This window comes from Podarcis muralis, chromosome 12 (assembly GCF_964188315.1).
Source record: "Podarcis muralis chromosome 12, rPodMur119.hap1.1, whole genome shotgun sequence".
Taxonomy (NCBI): domain Eukaryota; kingdom Metazoa; phylum Chordata; class Lepidosauria; order Squamata; family Lacertidae; genus Podarcis; species Podarcis muralis.
In genome coordinates this window covers 2,593,410-2,609,712 of record NC_135666.1, presented here as the reverse complement: position 1 = coordinate 2,609,712, position 16,303 = coordinate 2,593,410, and the positions used below count along the sequence as shown (strand labels likewise).

At 52.5% G+C, this 16,303-nt stretch overlaps 2 protein-coding genes across 5 annotated transcripts; one reads left to right on the top strand and one right to left on the bottom strand.

Moving 5' to 3' along the window:
• The first annotated feature begins 2,052 nt into the window (after window positions 1–2,052).
• On the top strand, window positions 2,053–9,945 carry LOC114607316 (uncharacterized). Of its 4 annotated transcripts, none has more exons than XM_028750419.2 (2): window positions 2,053–2,454; window positions 5,702–9,945. In XM_028750419.2, the coding sequence occupies exons 1-2, from the start codon at window positions 2,370–2,372 to the stop codon at window positions 6,607–6,609; spliced, it is 993 nt and encodes a 330-aa protein (XP_028606252.2). In that variant the 5' UTR covers window positions 2,053–2,369; the 3' UTR covers window positions 6,610–9,945. The 4 variants fall into 4 exon arrangements, with proteins under 4 accessions (XP_028606252.2, XP_028606251.2, XP_028606253.2 ...); XM_028750418.2 differs by lacking the exon at window positions 2,053–2,454 and adding an exon at window positions 2,461–2,637; XM_028750420.2 differs by lacking the exon at window positions 2,053–2,454 and adding an exon at window positions 2,660–3,427.
• A 1,457-nt stretch (window positions 9,946–11,402) lies between these two features.
• On the bottom strand, window positions 11,403–16,065 carry LOC114607294 (GTPase IMAP family member 8-like). The gene is made up of 2 exons (XM_077916652.1): window positions 15,220–16,065; window positions 11,403–13,837 (listed from the first exon to the last, which is right to left on the bottom strand). The coding sequence occupies exons 1-2, from the start codon at window positions 16,025–16,027 to the stop codon at window positions 13,194–13,196; spliced, it is 1,452 nt and encodes a 483-aa protein (XP_077772778.1). The 5' UTR covers window positions 16,028–16,065; the 3' UTR covers window positions 11,403–13,193.
• Between the last annotated feature and the right edge of the window lie 238 nt (window positions 16,066–16,303).

The following is a 16,303-nucleotide window of genomic DNA, read 5'->3' as shown; positions in this document are numbered from 1 at the left end:
GTGTCTGGAGGTCCTGGGCTGCCCAGACAACAAGACCCCCCTCTTGGCCTCGCTGATGGGGTCCAAAGGAAAGCAGAGCAAGATGTTTGGAACCAGCTTGGCTGCGGAAATTGCCGGAAGGAGGCGTACAAGGCGTCATCCCACCATCTTGGGAGTCCAGATTTGTGTATGGTTTACTCTTTTTCCCTCTCCTAAAGGTGTCCCACAAGGCAGCAGAGGTTTCTCCTTCTCCTAGTTGGGCTCCCTTCCCTCTACACAGGCATGGCCAAACTCGGCCCTCCAGATGTTTTGGGACTAGAACTCCCATCATCCCTAGCTAACAGGACCAGTGGTCAGGGGTGATGGGAATTGTTGTCCCAAAACATCTGGAGGGGCAAGATTGGCCATGCCCACGTCTACAACAAGTGCAGAAACCGCCTTCTTGACTGTTGGACCCACGCTTGGCCTCGTCCACGCCGTCCGCCGGAGTCTGCCTTCACAGACAGGGAAAGCCCCTAACTCACTGAGGCTTTAAGACCCCTTGGCTACCCTCACTTGGTCTAGCCCTGGCATAGGCCAACTCAGCCCTCCAGATGTTTTGAGACTACAACTCCCATCATCCCTCACCAGTGGTCCTGTTAGCTAGGGATGATGGGAGTTGTAGTCCCAAAACACCTGGAGGGCCGAGTTGGCCTATGCCTGGTCTAGCCAGCCAGTCGAAGCCATTCCTGGGATGGGCCGCTGTCTCATGCACAGAGCATCTGGGAGCCACCATCCCAGAAGGAGCATGACCCAGAGGTACGACCCCTCCCCTAACACCCCATTCAGCCTAACCCCCCCCTTCCCACAAATCGAAGGATTCTAGAATCCTAGAGTTGGAAGGGACCCCATGAGTCATCTAGTCCAACCCCCGTACAATGCAGGCATCTCAGCTAAAGCACCCATGACAGATGGCCCCCCACCCACTCAGTGGTGACCCCGGGGGCCAGTCTCTGCCCTTCTCTCGGCCCCACCGACCTCACGGTGTCCTTATGGGAATTAAAGGAGGAGTAGGGAGAAGCAGATAAGCCACAGCGAGGGGAACAGTGAGAAATAAATGCAACAAACAGGCAGACAAAGACTTTATTTTGTCTGCCTGGAGAAGGAGCGAGGTCGTTGGCGAAATGCTGCTGGGAAGATGCTGTTTTCCCTCTGCTTCTTGCATCACCCTGAGCGAGGGGCCCAGTCCTTCTCCCGCTTGCCAAGGCCACCCTCCCCAGAGCCAAGGCTTCGGATCAGCAGCCCTGGCACACGTGACGGCGCTGCACCCTGGCAGAGCCTGCAGATGGCAGGGAGGGGGGCGGTGTGCCGAATCTGCTCCCTTGTGTCAAGGACAAGGACAAAACACTTCGCCTAGTCGCACACAGGAAGGTTTCTGCTCGGATTTGAAGCCTTAAACAAAACACAGGCTTCGCTGGAGAGGAAGCGGCTGTAGCCCAAGGCCACCCAGCGAGCTTCGTGGCCAGCTGGGGATTCGAACCCTGGTCCCTGCCACGTCCTAGTCCAACACTCCAAACCAGGGGTAGGCAACCTAAGGCCCAAGGGCCGGATGCGGCCAAATCACCTCCTCAATCCGGCCCACAGACGGTCTGGGAAGCAGCGTGTTTTTACATGAGTAGAATGTGTCCTTATATTTAAAATGCATCTCTGGGTTATTTGTGGGGCAGAGGAATTCATTCATTCCCACCCCCCAAAAAAATATAGTCCAGCCCCCACAAGGTCTGAGGGACAATGGCCTGGCCCACGGCTGAAAAAGGTTGCTGACCCCTGCTCTAACCCTTACCCCACACTGCCTGGCTCTGACTTGCAGATCGCTTTATCCTACAAAGCCTCAATATGGCACTGCAGCGGGTGGGTGGGATAGACGTTTGGGGTGCCCCTTCCAAGGCTACAATCCTATAGGCTTGTGGGGCATTGTGGACACCCCCAGTTCCTTGGGGGGGGGGGGCTCCTGGGCCGTAACTCAGTGGTGGAGCCTTGCAAGCAGAAGGTGCAAACCTCAGCATCTCCTGGTAGGCTAGGCCAGTGGTTCTGACTTGATGCAAAGCCTTAATAGCTCAACCCTTTCTTCGGGATCATGAGGACTAGAATATTTAGGGGACTGGGGCAGAGCTGATGGCCCAACCCTTGGCGAGCCGCTGCTGCTGCCGGTCCGTGTGGCACCACTGAGCTCTACTGGCACCGCGACTGGGCGTCAGGCATCTCGGGCGCAGCGCAGCAGAGGAAAGCGGCGCGGGGAGGGCAGAGCTCTTGCCAGAAGCCGCCGCGGCTTCTCCCGCAGCTGCAGGAAGTGGCACCTCCCCGAGGCTGCGGTTGCAGTTGCTGCTGCCGCCGCCGCCTGCCTGCCTGGGATGTCTTGCAAGCAACCTCGCGCGGCGGGGCCGTTGCTGGGAGAAGCCGAGGAGGAGCGCGGAGCTGCTGCCGCTGCTGCAAAAGGTACGTTGTTGCAGCAAATAAAAGGCGAGCGGGCGAGGAAGGGAGGCAGCGCCGGCCCTCCCCTCCCCTGCGGGCCGGATCCTGCCTGCAGTGCCTCGTGCAAAGCGGAGGAGCAGCAGCAGCGGCGGCCAATGCGGGGGATCGGGGCGGCCGGAGAGAAGCAGCAGCAGCAGCCCGGGCACGGTGAGGCATCGCTAGGGGGGGACACGGAGGGGTCGCCCCCTCTTTCCTCTCTCACCCCTTTGCACCCCATTTCCCCCCTCCTCGCAGCTGCCGTGTGAACGGAGCGTGGGGGAGGCGATCCGGAGCGAGCCTATTTTTTTTGGGGGGGGGGTGTTGGATAGAAGCAGTGGACCCCCCCCAGTTTTCCTCTTCCCAGGCTGCCTCCCCTCCTCCTCCTCCTCCCTTTCTTCCTTTCGGGCCTGGGCTGCCTCCTCTCCGGGCGCACGTGGCCGGCCGGCGACGCTTCCTTCCCTTCCCCGCGGCCCGCGCCTCGCTGCAATCCGGCCTCCGCCCAGTCTCCAGCCTCGCGCGGAGGACGGCAGCAGCAGCAAGCAGCGGGCGCCTCTGCCACCGGCTCGCCGCGCCACCTTGGCCCTGGCAAGGGGCCCTTTTGCTCCGCCTTGGGCGCGCAGGCGAGGGGGCCCCAATTCCCCCCGATTTTGCCAATCAATCAATCAATCAATCAATCGGAACCCGGGGGCGGATTTGTTTCTTGCACGGTGTGCATTTGGGCACCCCCCCTATTTTTTGGTGGTGCATCTGCAACTGGCAAAAGCAGGACCCGCTGTGCAAAGCCTTGGAGAAGGCGCAAGGCCGGCAGGAATCTTCCACAGCCCTTGCAAAACCCCCCCAAAAGCCCCACAGGCTGCAGGCCCCACGGAGGCCTGGCTGCAAATCCAGCCGCACAGGTAGAGCTGCCCGGTTGCATTCTGGGACTTGCAGTTTCTTCTCCCCCCTCCCTGGACTTAAGGTGAGGCTGTGATTTGGCTGACGTCATCACACTTATCCCCCCCCCCCTTGGGAAAAAGGAAGGAGGACAGGTTGTGTGGAAGCTGGAGGAGTCTTGTCTGGGCAGGTGTGTGCGCATAAATATCTAAAAATATAATCATGATTTCTTATAAGGAGGGAGCTTTGGCGCTCTCTGACTTTGAGCTGGTTCTGCAAAAGCCCTGCGGCTTTTGGCACAATTTTCCCTGCAGGCAGCGCCCTCCCTGCGAGGTCTGCCTTCCGCCCGGGGAAAAGGAGCGTTGACCAAGCCTCGGGTGCCGGGGGTGGGGTGGGGGCCAGGGGTCCCTTGAAGGTGCAGCTGCTGGGATTTAGGAAGCTGGCACCTTGTGCCGAGTCAGACCACGTGGTGAGTGTTGCATGCTCTGACTGGCAGAAGCTCTCCGAGTCTTTTGGAATGTGTGTGTTCCTGGCACTATGTGGAGATGCGGTGTGTGTGATGAAACAAGCTGGTTTTCTCCTGATCTGGAGGCTAGGACCTAGCCCAGACATCCTGCAACTGGACTCGTTTGCGTTCGACATTATCCTGTTTACTTTGCCCCCCAAAATCCAGGTTTTGGGTGAATGAATGAATGAATGAATGAATTTATTAATACGGTCACAGACCAGCTTCAACACACACAATATCACAGATCATAAAAAATATCAGAAATACAAGGAACAGTATGACAATAACAAGGATTTAAATATAAAAATTAAAATTAATTGTTAGCGTGCCCCCTGTAATTAACATTTAGGGGAGGTTTTGGGTGAGCTGGGAAAATGCGGGCTGGGGTGGGCCTGCGGGTGTCTCGACCCCTGACCACGCCTGGAGAGGTTTTGTCAGCTGTCAGTCCCTTTCGGCTATTTTGGACTGGAGCTCTGCAGCAGCACCGATACACACTGAAGAAGTGCGCATGCACACGAAAGCTTAGACCCAGAACAAACTTAGTTGGTCTCTAAGGTGCTATTGGACAATCTTTTTTATTTATTTCGACTGCGTCAGACCAACACGGCCACCTGCCTGAATCTACCATTCTATGATTCATTGGAGGTTTTGAAGCAGAAGTTGGCTGTCTGCCAGGGAATTTTCACCTGCGATTCCTCCATTTCAGGGGGTTGAGCTAGATGTCCTTGGGGGGACCCCTTCTAGCCCCACCATTCTATGGAACTATTCTGCTGCGCTCATGTTTCATAACTGCCTTGACGCCTGCATTACTGTAGTTATTCTTTTCCTGGTGCCTTTTCTCAGACTTTTAAAACATCAATCAAAATCATATGGTGAGGGGAGAGAGACTTTCTGTTCTTCACCAGGCAGTGGTTTTTTCCACCTCTTTGCCCCCACCCTCTAGCCCTGAGAGCCTTTTCCAGGCCATGACTTGAGGAACAGCAGAAGCAGCTGCAAAGAGAGGAGCTCACGGATGTTTTTTTTAAAAAGCCACAATTTTGTGTGTCTTTGCTTCTCAATTTGTATTGTGTTATTTTATGCACTGAGACTTGCTGTTTTTATTGAGAGTGAATTTCTGTTTAAATATTATTTGCAGATGTTTAAGTTTATTGTGTACTATTCTACTCTTAATTGATTATTGAATATTATTTTATTTGACATAAGCTGTTTTTTTTTAAAAAGTTATGTTTTCTATTACTTTTTGTATCGGGCCAGATTGTTATAAGGCGTGCGATCATTGTTGTTTCTGCAGCTTGTGAACCGCCTTGCGTGTAATACAGTGGTCCCTCGGTTCTTGAACAGAATCCGTTCCGGAAGCCCATTCGGCCTCTGAAACGCTCGAAAACTGAGCTTCTTGCACTCGGTGGAAGCCACGTCGCACGTTCGGGTTCCAAAAAACGTTTGAAAATGGAAGCATTTACTTCCGGATTTTCAGCGTTTGAGAACAGAAATGTACGACAACAGGCGCTTGGGAACTGAGGTACCACTGTACATTGGTACCTTGGGTTAAGTACTTAATTCATTCCGGAGGTCCGTTCTTAACCTGAAACTGTTCTTAACCTGAAGCACCACTTTAGCTAATGGGGCCTCCCACTGCCGCCGCACGATTTCTGTTCTCATCCTGAAGCAAAGTTCTTAACCCAAGGTAATATTTCGGGGTTAGTGGAGTCTGTAACCTGAAGCGTATATAACCCGAGGTACCACTGTACTAGAGAAAGGTGGCATGCAGATTAAAAGTGAAATGAAATATGGGAAGAAATTAAAATGAAATAACTTCCTTGTGCTTTCTCTCTTTCTTCTCTCTGCCTCCAGGAAGCGAGGGCCGCATGGAGGGAGACAAGGAGCCACCTGCCCGGGGCCACCAGGCTTCCCCGCCGGGGGGTGACAACCCCTTCCCGTTCCCCGCCTGGGAGGAGGGCTCCGGGGACGAGAACGCCCTGGTCATCCACAGCCAGGTGGAGGAGGAGGAGCACAAATGCGCGGCGTGTGGCGAGAGCTTCCCACACCCGCTGAGCCTCTTGCGCCACCAGAAGCAGCAGCACGCAGGTGAGCGGGCCTTCGTGTGCCCCGAGTGCGGGCGAGGCTTCACCCTCAAGCACAACCTCATCATCCACCAGAGGATCCACACCGGAGAGAAGCCCTTCGGCTGCGGCGTTTGTGGCAAGCGCTTCAGCCTCAAGCAGAACCTCCTGACCCACCAGAGGGTGCATGGCGGGGGCGCAGAGGGGGCCCCCTCCTGCCCCGTCTGCGGGAAGACCTTCCGGGAACAGCGCCTGCTCCTCGCCCACCGCCAGAAAGGCGGCTGCGGGCCCCCTGCCCAGGAGAAGCCGGGGGCACACTCCCCGCCGCGCATGCACACCCGGGGGAGGCCCCGCGCGCCGAGCGAGGAGGGCGACGTGCAGAGGCCGTTGCGGGTCAAGCACCAGCAGAAACCTCGCCAGAACGGGGCAGCCTTCCCTTGCCCAGAGTGCGGCGAGGCCTTCGGCCGCCGGAGCAGCCTGGCTGGCCACCGCAGGACCCACCACCAGGCCGAGAGGCCGCTGCCGCCGCAGGGCGAGGAGGGCCGGAGGCGCCCTAAGGAGGCCCCCGCGAGCCCCGGCCGGAGGCTCCACGCTGGAGACTCCCCCTTCCAGTGCCTGACCTGCGGGAAGAACTTTGCGCAGAAGGGCAACCTGGCCGCGCACCGCAAGAGCCATCTGGGGCAGGAGGCGCTCGGCTGAGGGCGAGGCTGCTGCTCTGATGGGCCTCGCCAGGGCGGGGAGGTCGGAGGGGGAAGGGGGCGGCCGTGGGGGGTCCTGGAAGCTGAAGGGCCTGTTTGGGATGTGGGATCACGGAGGGGCTATGGGGACTTTGGGATAATGCCTGAGAAGGGCAGGTCAAGGGCCTCTCAGCAGGGCAGTGCTTGCCCTGCCAGGGATATGGACCATAACCGCTCCAAGAACTTGGGATCCCATCAGACGGGGGCATTGAAACGTTGCTTGGGGACCCCTCTTCCCTTCTGAAGCAAAAGCCCGTTTTCTACACATCGGCTGCATTTCAAGCTTGGATGTTCCCTGAACCTTCATAGGTGGGATTTTTCTCACGCCCTGCCATTGTTTGGTTTCCATTTTGGGCCGCGACGTTGTCCCCTCTTAAGTTCCCGTTCTGAGCCATTGCGCCACGCAGCGTTACCTCCGCTCTGGGATTTCCCAGCGTTTACGTTCTGCTTCCCGTTTTACAAGTACGGATGCCCAGGTTTATTTCCCCAAACCCCGTTTGGTGGTTAATTCCTGCCCTCCCCTAAGATCCACGCAGCATGTCCAGCTACAGCCTTCCCTGTTCTTTTGGTCCCACAGCAGAGTGACGAAGAGTCGTCTGGTTTGGGGGGCTGGGCGGGTCGAAATTGGTGCCAAAGATAGTCGACACAAACTCGGGGGTTGCCGGGGGAACAGAACGGGGGTACACAGAGTTTGTATTTGATTGCGGAAGATTTCGCCCCACTGTGCGTCGTCTTCCTGTGGATTTGAACCTGCAGCTCAGGGGAGAACCTTCTGTTGACAGCTGCGTCTTGCTGAACACATTGGAGGAAGGCGAGCGATTGCACTATGTACCAGAGAACCCACACATTTGCCAGAGAACCCATGGAAGAGGGCAGATGTGTTTGCCGGTTGTTGCTGGAAAACGTCTTTGGAGGAGAGAGGAATTCTGAAGAGCTGTAGCAACATCCTCTTCTGAGCTTCTGGTTTCCAGAGCCTGGTTTCCAGATCCACGGAAGGAAAAAACCACGTGGGAGTTTAGACTCTTTTTGGATAGCTTAATGTGAGAAAAAGAAGTGAATGTAAAAGTTGAATGTTCTGAAACCACTTAGATGCCCTGAATTTTGGGGGTGGTTTTGAGCCGGGAGAGAACCTTCCATCAAACACTAGAGTGGCCTTCACTGAGGCTGTGTCCTCCACATGTTTTGGAGCTCCCAGCCTCTCCCCCAGCAGGCCCAGATGTGGTCCCAGAAGCCCCAGCATCACACAGCAAGGGTTGCTGGGAGTCGAAAACATCTGGGTTGTGCGAGGGTGGCAAAAGCGAGCTCCGAAGATCTGATTGAGAAATGCGCCTGCTTCATGCTTTTGAGTTGTGGGAGGGGGGCGGTCTCTCATCCTTAAACCTTAAACCCTGTTTTGAGGGGGCTTCCCCGGATGATCTCCCCTGACCAGGTTAGTACCCAGCAGCTGCAAAAGGGTTGTGCCACTGAGCTCTGTCCTTCCCTCCCTGGAATGGACTCTGTCTTCTACGGTGCAGATGTTCCCCTGCATTCAGTTTCTCTGTTACACAAGGCTTAACTTGAGCGTTCAACATGTTAACGTACGTTTCAAGCGTTTTTAAGCACTCCTGTTTCAAAGTGTGCGTGACGGGTGGAGATCTTTGTGGAAGTTGCACACCGCAGCAGCATTCGGAAAGAAAAGAAAACAAGTGTTATTTACCTCTGTGGAGATCTGCACATGGCATGTTACCGATCACTTAAAGAGTTTCAATCCAAAGTTTCAATCCAAAGCGCAGCACCAGACTTCTGCAACCTGGTGCCCTGCAAATGTGCTGGGCCCTGCCGACAGGTAGCTGATGGGATTTGTACTCCCAACACACCTGGAGGGCACCAGATTGGCAGCGGCTGTGCCAAGCTATTGGGCAGGCACATTCTTGGTTTGGCTGAATGAGAAGTGTTGTATGAGGATGGGCAGGGCCTTCCTGGTGTTGGGACCTGATGGGACCTCAGGGGTTGTGCCTGATGCAGAATGGATATGGTATTGCTCAGTGTCCTTTGCTGGGTGGCCAGAACAGGTTAAAAAAGGTTTCCTAACTGATGTGTGAGATGAGAACCTATTTCAGGGATGGGTCCTGGTAAACAGGTGAGCTTGTCCACATATCCACCAGGGAATATTTTGTGTCCAAATATAACTCACTAGGTCCTTGGTAAACCACATTTTTTTTTTTGCTGTTTTTCTGCAACTGCAAAAAAGGTGGTGGTTGTCAAATATCTTGTGATCCAATATGGGTGGTCAGGGGTCTCCATTCAGCACAGCCTTCAGCAACCTGGTGCCCTCTGAGGTTTTTTTGGGACTACAACTCCCATCAGCCCCCAGCCAGTTGTAGTCCAAAACAAGCTCAGGAGTGTTTCCACATTGCTGAAGGTTTCCTTTGCTGGCTCAGAAGATGGATGGGGCAAGGAAGCAGCCTTCCCTCTGCAGAGACACCTTTGGGAACGTCATATGACCGGCCTCCCAAGATGGTCCCATCACAAGAAACTCCTGGTGGTTATACTGCTTATTCACGTACAGCAATCTGTGGAGTGCCTCTTCTTACTCTAAAAGGCAAAGGGCAACATTGAAAAGTGGTTTTCGTTTTGTTTTTTGTCGATGTGGCCGTTTCAAAACTGGCATGGCGATGTGGTTTTGCAGAAAAGAAGGATCATCTTAATGTGCTGTGAAAATGAGAAATTTCCAACCCAGGTCCATTTTAGAAGTGTTGTCCTGCCTGGAGAAGGCAGGGATGGAAGTTGCCTTCTGGTTTCTCTCCCCAAACCTAAAAATTACTGGGGGAAGACATTCCTGGGAGATAGTCACTCAGGTTGCAACTTTGAGAGAAATGTCAAATCCAGTGTGTGTGTGTGTGTGTGTGTAAGTAAGAGAGAGAGAGAGAGAGAGACCCTTCCCCGCTTCTCCCTGACCCCTCGGCATCCTCTGCAGAAGAACGCCACGTCAAACCTTTGTCGCTTTGCCTTCTGGGTCCCCTGGGAATATCCTTCCCCTCCTTCTGCGCCCTCTCCAGACACCCAGATGGCGACCACTCAGACGGGACGCGCACAGCATTAATGGTGGCTGGAGAGCAGAGATTGGCCCAGAGCAAGACCTCTCTGCCCCTCAGGGCAACGTGGATCAGCTCCCCAGGGGTGGTTCTGGCCTGCCGTGAGAGCCAAGAGCTGTCTCTCCCCAGAAGACGCTTGATGCAGAACTCTAGTGCTTGGATGATGCACCTTATTCCCCCAACTGCTTGATCCTCTTTGTTGAATAAAATTAAGTTTGCCTTTCCTTCGGCTCCTGGCTGTGGTGATTTCTCTTAAATGAGCAGAAGGATCCCTGACTCTTCACCGGTTGATGGTTCCCTGTCATCTTTCTCAACTCATCCATGCCATAATATTGGTAGCAGTAAAAATAACTATTATTATTATTAATTATATTACTTGTACCTCATCCATCTAACTGGGTATCCCCAGCCCCTCTGGGCGGCTCCCAACAGATTAGAAACAGAATAAAACATAAAACATTTAAAAATTCCCTAAACAGGGCTGGCTTCAGATGTCTTCTAAAAGTCATAGTTGTTTATTTCTTTGACATCTGATGGGAGGGCGTTCCACAGGGCAGGCACCACCACCAAGAGGGCCCTCTGCCTGGTTCCCTGTAACCTCACTTCTCAAAATGAGGGAACCGCCAGAAGGCCCTCAGAGCTGGACCTCAGTGTCTGGGCTGGACGATGGGGGTGGAGATGCTCCTTCAGGTATACTGGACTGAGGCTGTTTATGGCTTGAAAGGTCAGCACCAACACTATGAATTGTGCCCAGAAACATACTGGGAGCCAATGTAGGTCTTTCAGGACCAGTGGTCTTGGCTGCTCTCAGTCATCAGTCCAGCAGTGTAAATTTAAAGCGCTAGAGTGCCACTGAACAATCATGGCTTCTTCCCCCAAAGATTCTGTGTTGTTTGTTATGGGTACTAAAAGTTGCAAGACGGTCCTTTATATTGTCCTCCCAGAGTGGTTTTAACAAATTCCTCTTTCCAGGGGGACTGGGAATTCCAGCCCAGGAAGTCTGTGTGAGTTTGTCAAGCAATATGCATGTGACAAGGCGCTATTCACACCATAAAGTGCTATGATACCACTTTAAACTGTCACGGCTTTCCCTAAACAATTCTGGGAGCTGTAGTTTGTTAAGGGTGCTGGGAGTTAGGAAGCCCTAGAGCCGCTCACAGAGCTATAACTCTCAGACTTTCCTGGGAAAGGTGATTTACTGTTAAACCTCTGGGAATTGTAGCTCTGCAAAGGGGTCTCTGGTCAACTCGGCACCCTACAACTCCCAGGGTTCTTTGGTGGAAGCCAGGATTGGGAACTGTAGCATGTTGAGGGTGCCAAGAGTTGTTCGGAGGCCTACATTCCCCTCACAGAGGTACAATTTGCAGGAGGTCTTGACAGTCAGTCCCTGTGAAGGGAATGGGGGCAGGGGTCTCCTCTAACAACACCCTGATCCTACCTCCCATTGGTATCCGCATCTTAAGCTCATATTTCTGCGGATCAAAACAGTTTTATGGGTGTAAGGGACATGGTCATTGCCAGAATGTCTCCTGCATGGTCCCCTTAGTGGTGGCACTTGGGAGACCCTGAGAAAGAAAACTGCCTGGGTGTCTCAGCAAATGCGGGAGGAGGATGTGTCAAATGTTGCCAGAGGAAGAAAAACACGTAGCAGAGTCCCCCAAAATATAGACCAGAGGCAATATTTCATCCAGAAGAGCTTTACTGTTGTTGAAGGCATAATGGTCACAAATCCAATACATTCAGGATTGGCAGAGTCCATAAAAATCCAGTTGCAGCAGACTTAACTTAAACTAAGGACTTAAAATAAGCATAAACTCTTAACACTATCTACAGAACACACCACATCACATCAGAACAAAGCGATAGAAAGAGAAAGTCAGAAGTGAAGCCCAGGCTCTTCTTGGCCTGACTCTTCCAGTCAGCGTGACCTTGCAGAAGAGATAACAGAAGCAGAGGAAACCAGCTGCTTCCCAGAAGGTTTAAGCAAAACATCAACTCTCTGGCAGGCTCTTCACACAGAGAGAAAAGATCTGCATCGCTTTTTAAGTTTTTACTCCGCAGATTGACAGGATGGTGGTAACAGAGAAGGTAAATAAAGGGAAGATAAGGCAAGCAGGATGGACAGAGGGGCCTATCCTGTTAAGCTACAAGTCCATCATGGGATATGGCTGCAAGTCCAGCATTCCATTCTCACAATGGGCAACCAATCGCCTTAAGCCAGTGGTTTTCAGCCAGTGTGTGGTGGCACCTTGGGGTGCCTTGAAGGATGGTCAGGGGTGCCGCTGGAAACACTGGCCTCTCTCCCTCTTTCCTTCCTCTTCTATTGCCCTCTTGCTTCTCTGCCTCCCCAAGGCTGTTTGTTGCAGCAGCCCTGGCGACAAGGTCCCCATGCAAATGGTGCCTCTGGGGCTGGCCAGGGGTGCTGGGTGCCAGGAGTTGAGGCGGCCTCAGAGTAAGCAAGCAAGCGGGCGAGGGAGCCCAGCCAGCCAGTCCGCCAGCCCTTGCTGTTGGGAATGGACAGACAAGTCCCAGACCCTGTGAGGCAGGGTGAGGAGGGACCTCTCTATGGGGCACAGGGGCAGCTCAGAGACCAGGGGCTGCAGCTGCCCAGAGGACTCCCAAGGAGAGGGAAGAGGCCAGGGGAATACTCCACAAGGAAGGGTGTTCGAAAAAGGGTGAGGGGCTGCTGGCTCTGCAGGCAAGGGGTGGCATAACTGGGCTCCTGAGTCCCACAGGGGGGCCACAGAAAGAAGGTTGGTCAAGGGAGCTGTGGACTCAAAAAGGTTGAAACCTTCTGGCCTGTAGGAAACCAGCAAGCAGAATCTGATTTCTATCCTGTGGCTTCCAGCAGCCAGGATTCAGATTATAGGTAGGTTGCCCTGTTGGTCTGCCATAGTCGAAACAAACAAACAAAAAATTTCTTCCAGTAGCACCTTAGAGGGCAACTAAGTTTGTTATTGGTATGAGCTTTCGTGTGCATGCACACTTCTTCAGGATTCAGAGTCATTGCTGGCCCCAGTTATTGAGGCAAAGTCCATGCTCTTTGTGGGCTTCATTCGGGCGCATCTGGTCAATCGTTGTGGGGAGAGACTGCTGGACTGCTCCCTTGGGCCTGATCCTGCAGAGCTCTTCTTAAGGTTCTTAGCAGGGGAGGCATGAAGAGAACAAGGACCTCCTTGGATGACCTTGGATGACCTCATCCATGCCTTTGACCCCCAATTTCTTAAAGGTAAACACCAGTGCTTTGAAAAGGGTTCAGAATTGGATAGGTACCCATTAATGCTCTTTCCAAGTGAGATGCGCAAGTGAAAATCCTGGCCGCTGTGTTCTGCATTTATTGGCGCATCTGAAATGCCACCAGTCACCAGTCCGGCAGCCGCATTCTGGATTAGTTGTCGTTTCTGAGTCAGCTTCAAAGGTAGCTCCACAGAGAGAGCGCTAGTCCAAGCGGGAGAAAACCAGAGCATGTTCTTTATGCATTTGCCTCAGCAACTTTGTCCAACTTTGTCATCTTAGGATCGCCTTGATTCTTCTCTGCCATCTTCTCAATCATGGAGAGCAATTCCTCAGCTTGGGCTCCTCCTGTTTCATTGTTGTTGAAACTGCAAAACCGTCCACGACACTGATCTCTCAGTTTCTGAAAGTTTTTGTTGTCACTGGAAGATATGTAATCTTCCAATCTTTCATTCTGCAACCTTTCTTTGTGGCTGAAGACAACCACCATGCGCTCCTGGTCGTCGCTACTGTTGAATGTCTTCCTCACCCGCTGCACCACTTGGTGGTCTTCCTCTGTGAATCGGCCCACTGGGACGACCAGAACCAGAGCATGCAGGAAGGGCTTGGAGAGACGTCGGCAGTGCTCAATCTCAGTAGAATTTCGGGCTCCATCAGAGTCAAAAATCGCAGGCGTGTCAATGACAACTACCCGCTTCCCCTTCCACTCTCTTATTCCTAACCAGCAAGACTTTGTAACTGGGGTCATTTGAAGCCTGGAGTCAAACCTCTTTTTCCCAAGGATGGTGTTTCCAGTCGCACTTTTGCCAACCCTGGACTTTCCGACAATGACGATGCAAAGCTCCTTTTGCTCTGCTGAAACAGCTGCGTCTGTTAATGTTGCTGAAAAGAGAAGAAGAGAGCTGAGGAATCCTAAAGCTTCTCCTGGGGATCAACACTTTGCACTGATTAGAGCCCTTGTCAAGCGTCACTTTTGCAATCTGAATTTCCTGAACTGCCCAAGCAGTTAACTATAGAATGGGATGCAGAAAGTTCAACCTATCTCTTTATTACAGCACGATACAGTTGCTAGTAATTTTAATGTTAAAGTTCTCTCTTTTGTTCTGTTTGGTACTATTTTACATATTTGGGCAAAGATTCTATTTGACTATTGGTCATGGACAGTAATAAAGAGACTGACTGACTGAATACGGGAATTGGATTCTGAACCGTGCAATTAATTCTTGCTGTTTTGAATTTCATTGCGTTATTCTCTTCCTTAGTAGGTGGTGCAAGCCACTATTCCGAATTATGTTTTTAGTGGGTTGGGGAAGGCGGCACTGGGAATGAGTTTACAGAACCAAGAGAGCAGTGGCCCCAAAAGCCTCGGAACCACTGGCTTTAAAGCTTAAACACAGGAATTTAAACTGTGAAGCAGGTGTCACTTGCTCTGGCCAGCCTGTGCCTTTAATGTCTAATGTTTTAAAATTGTTTATGTGCTATAAGCCGCTGAGAGTGGCTGGGGAAACCCTGCCAGATGGGCGGGATATAAATAATGAAATACTACTACTACTACTAAGGGACACGGGTGGCGCTGTGGGTTAAACCACAGAGCCTAGGACTTGGCAATCAGAAGGTCGGTGGTTCGAATCCCCGCAACGGGGTGAGTTCCCGTTGCTCGGTCCCTGCTCCTGCCAACCTAGCAGTTCGAAAGCACGTCAAAGTGCAAGTAGATAAATAGGTACCACTCTGGCGGGAAGGTAAACGGCGTTTCTGTGTGCTGCTCTGGTTCGCCAGAAGCGGCTTAGTCATGCTGGCCACATGACCCAGAAGCTGTACGCCGGCTCCCTTGGCCAATAAAGTGAGATGAGCGCCGCAACCCCAGAGTCGGCCAAGACTGGACCTAATGCTCAGGGGTCCCTTTACCTTTACTACTACTACTAATTTCAAAACAGTGCTCAATGTCATTCCTTGCCATTCCCTCCAGGGCTGCTAGATGTCACTCTGAGACAGAATATGATGATCACGAACTCTTCCCTTCCACCCCCTTGTAGTCCTGTTTCCAAGGGTTCAGAAGTGTTTTGCACATCGATTCTGGCACATATTGCCAGAAAGGAGAGAAACGAGGAAGAGGTAGATTAGGAAAGCATCTATTATATGGGAAGTAAATATGCTATTTTATTTTATTTTTCTTAAAAAAAAACTTTACACACATACAGCAGGGCTCATTGCAAAACAGGGGGAATAGGCTGAAGCTGGAAGGAAACCTTGCCAGGAGTGCTTACTTTGAACAGGGGGGCTCTCTCCTCCTCCCACTCCAGACCCCTCAGTTCCTGGAATCTCCACGGCCTCCTGCGGCTTCTCTTCCTCTGGTGGGTGCCCAGAAAGGTCCTTTTCATTTGGGATCGAGGTAGGACTCCCAACCCTTTCAGGCCTGCAGAAGGGCTTCTCCTGGTTCTTCTCCACCATGGCCATCACCAAGGAGAGCAGTTCCTTAGCCTGTTTAACTCTCTCGTTTTGGTTGTGGTTGTTGACCGAGAACCACTGCAAATTGCAGTCACCAGCCTTTTTTTGAAGGCGTTGGTATTCTGGGCGAGATCGATGTTCCTCCAAAGCTGCTTTGTCCAGTTTTTCCCCAGTGAGCACAACAATCATGTACTTCATGGCTTCACAGCCAAATATCTCCTGAACCCATTCTACTGCCTTATAGTCTGCTTTGTTCCAGTGGTGGGTGACCAGCAACAAAGCGTGTGGTCCCGGTCTGGATAGACGGAGGCAGTGCTGGGAGTCAGGGGAATCCTTGGCTGTGCCGCTCCCCAGGTCAAAATCAGCAGGTGTGTCAATGAGGACTAGCCGCTTTTTCTCCCATTTCCCGATTCCTAACTGGCAGGATCTCGTCACGGTGCCAACCTCAAATGCCTCCTGCCCGAGAATGGTGTTTCCTGTGGCACTTTTTCCTGTTCCTGGTTTCCCCACGAGGACAATCCGCACTTCATTGCTCTCTGTCGGAATCTGGTTCTCAGGATTTGGTGCTGTTGAGGAAAGTTCAGGTATTAGAGGGTGCAACGAAGGTTGTGTAGGAAACCAGTGCATTTAATTGATTTTGGGGGGTTTGCATGGGGGTGTTTTCCCTGTAGTTTTGAAGGAGGGGTCCCAGGATGAGGACCCTCTAAGTTATATCTTGTAAGCAGAGATGGAAGAAGTCCATTTGTTTTGCAAAAAATAAATACCATACTTTTCACACCATAGGACGCACCGGACAATAGGACGCACCTTGTTTTAGAGGGGGGAGAACAAGAAAAAAAAAAAATTCTCCCCCTCTCTGCCCAGTGCCCCCCTCTTGTTTTCCCCCTCTAAAACAAGGTGCCG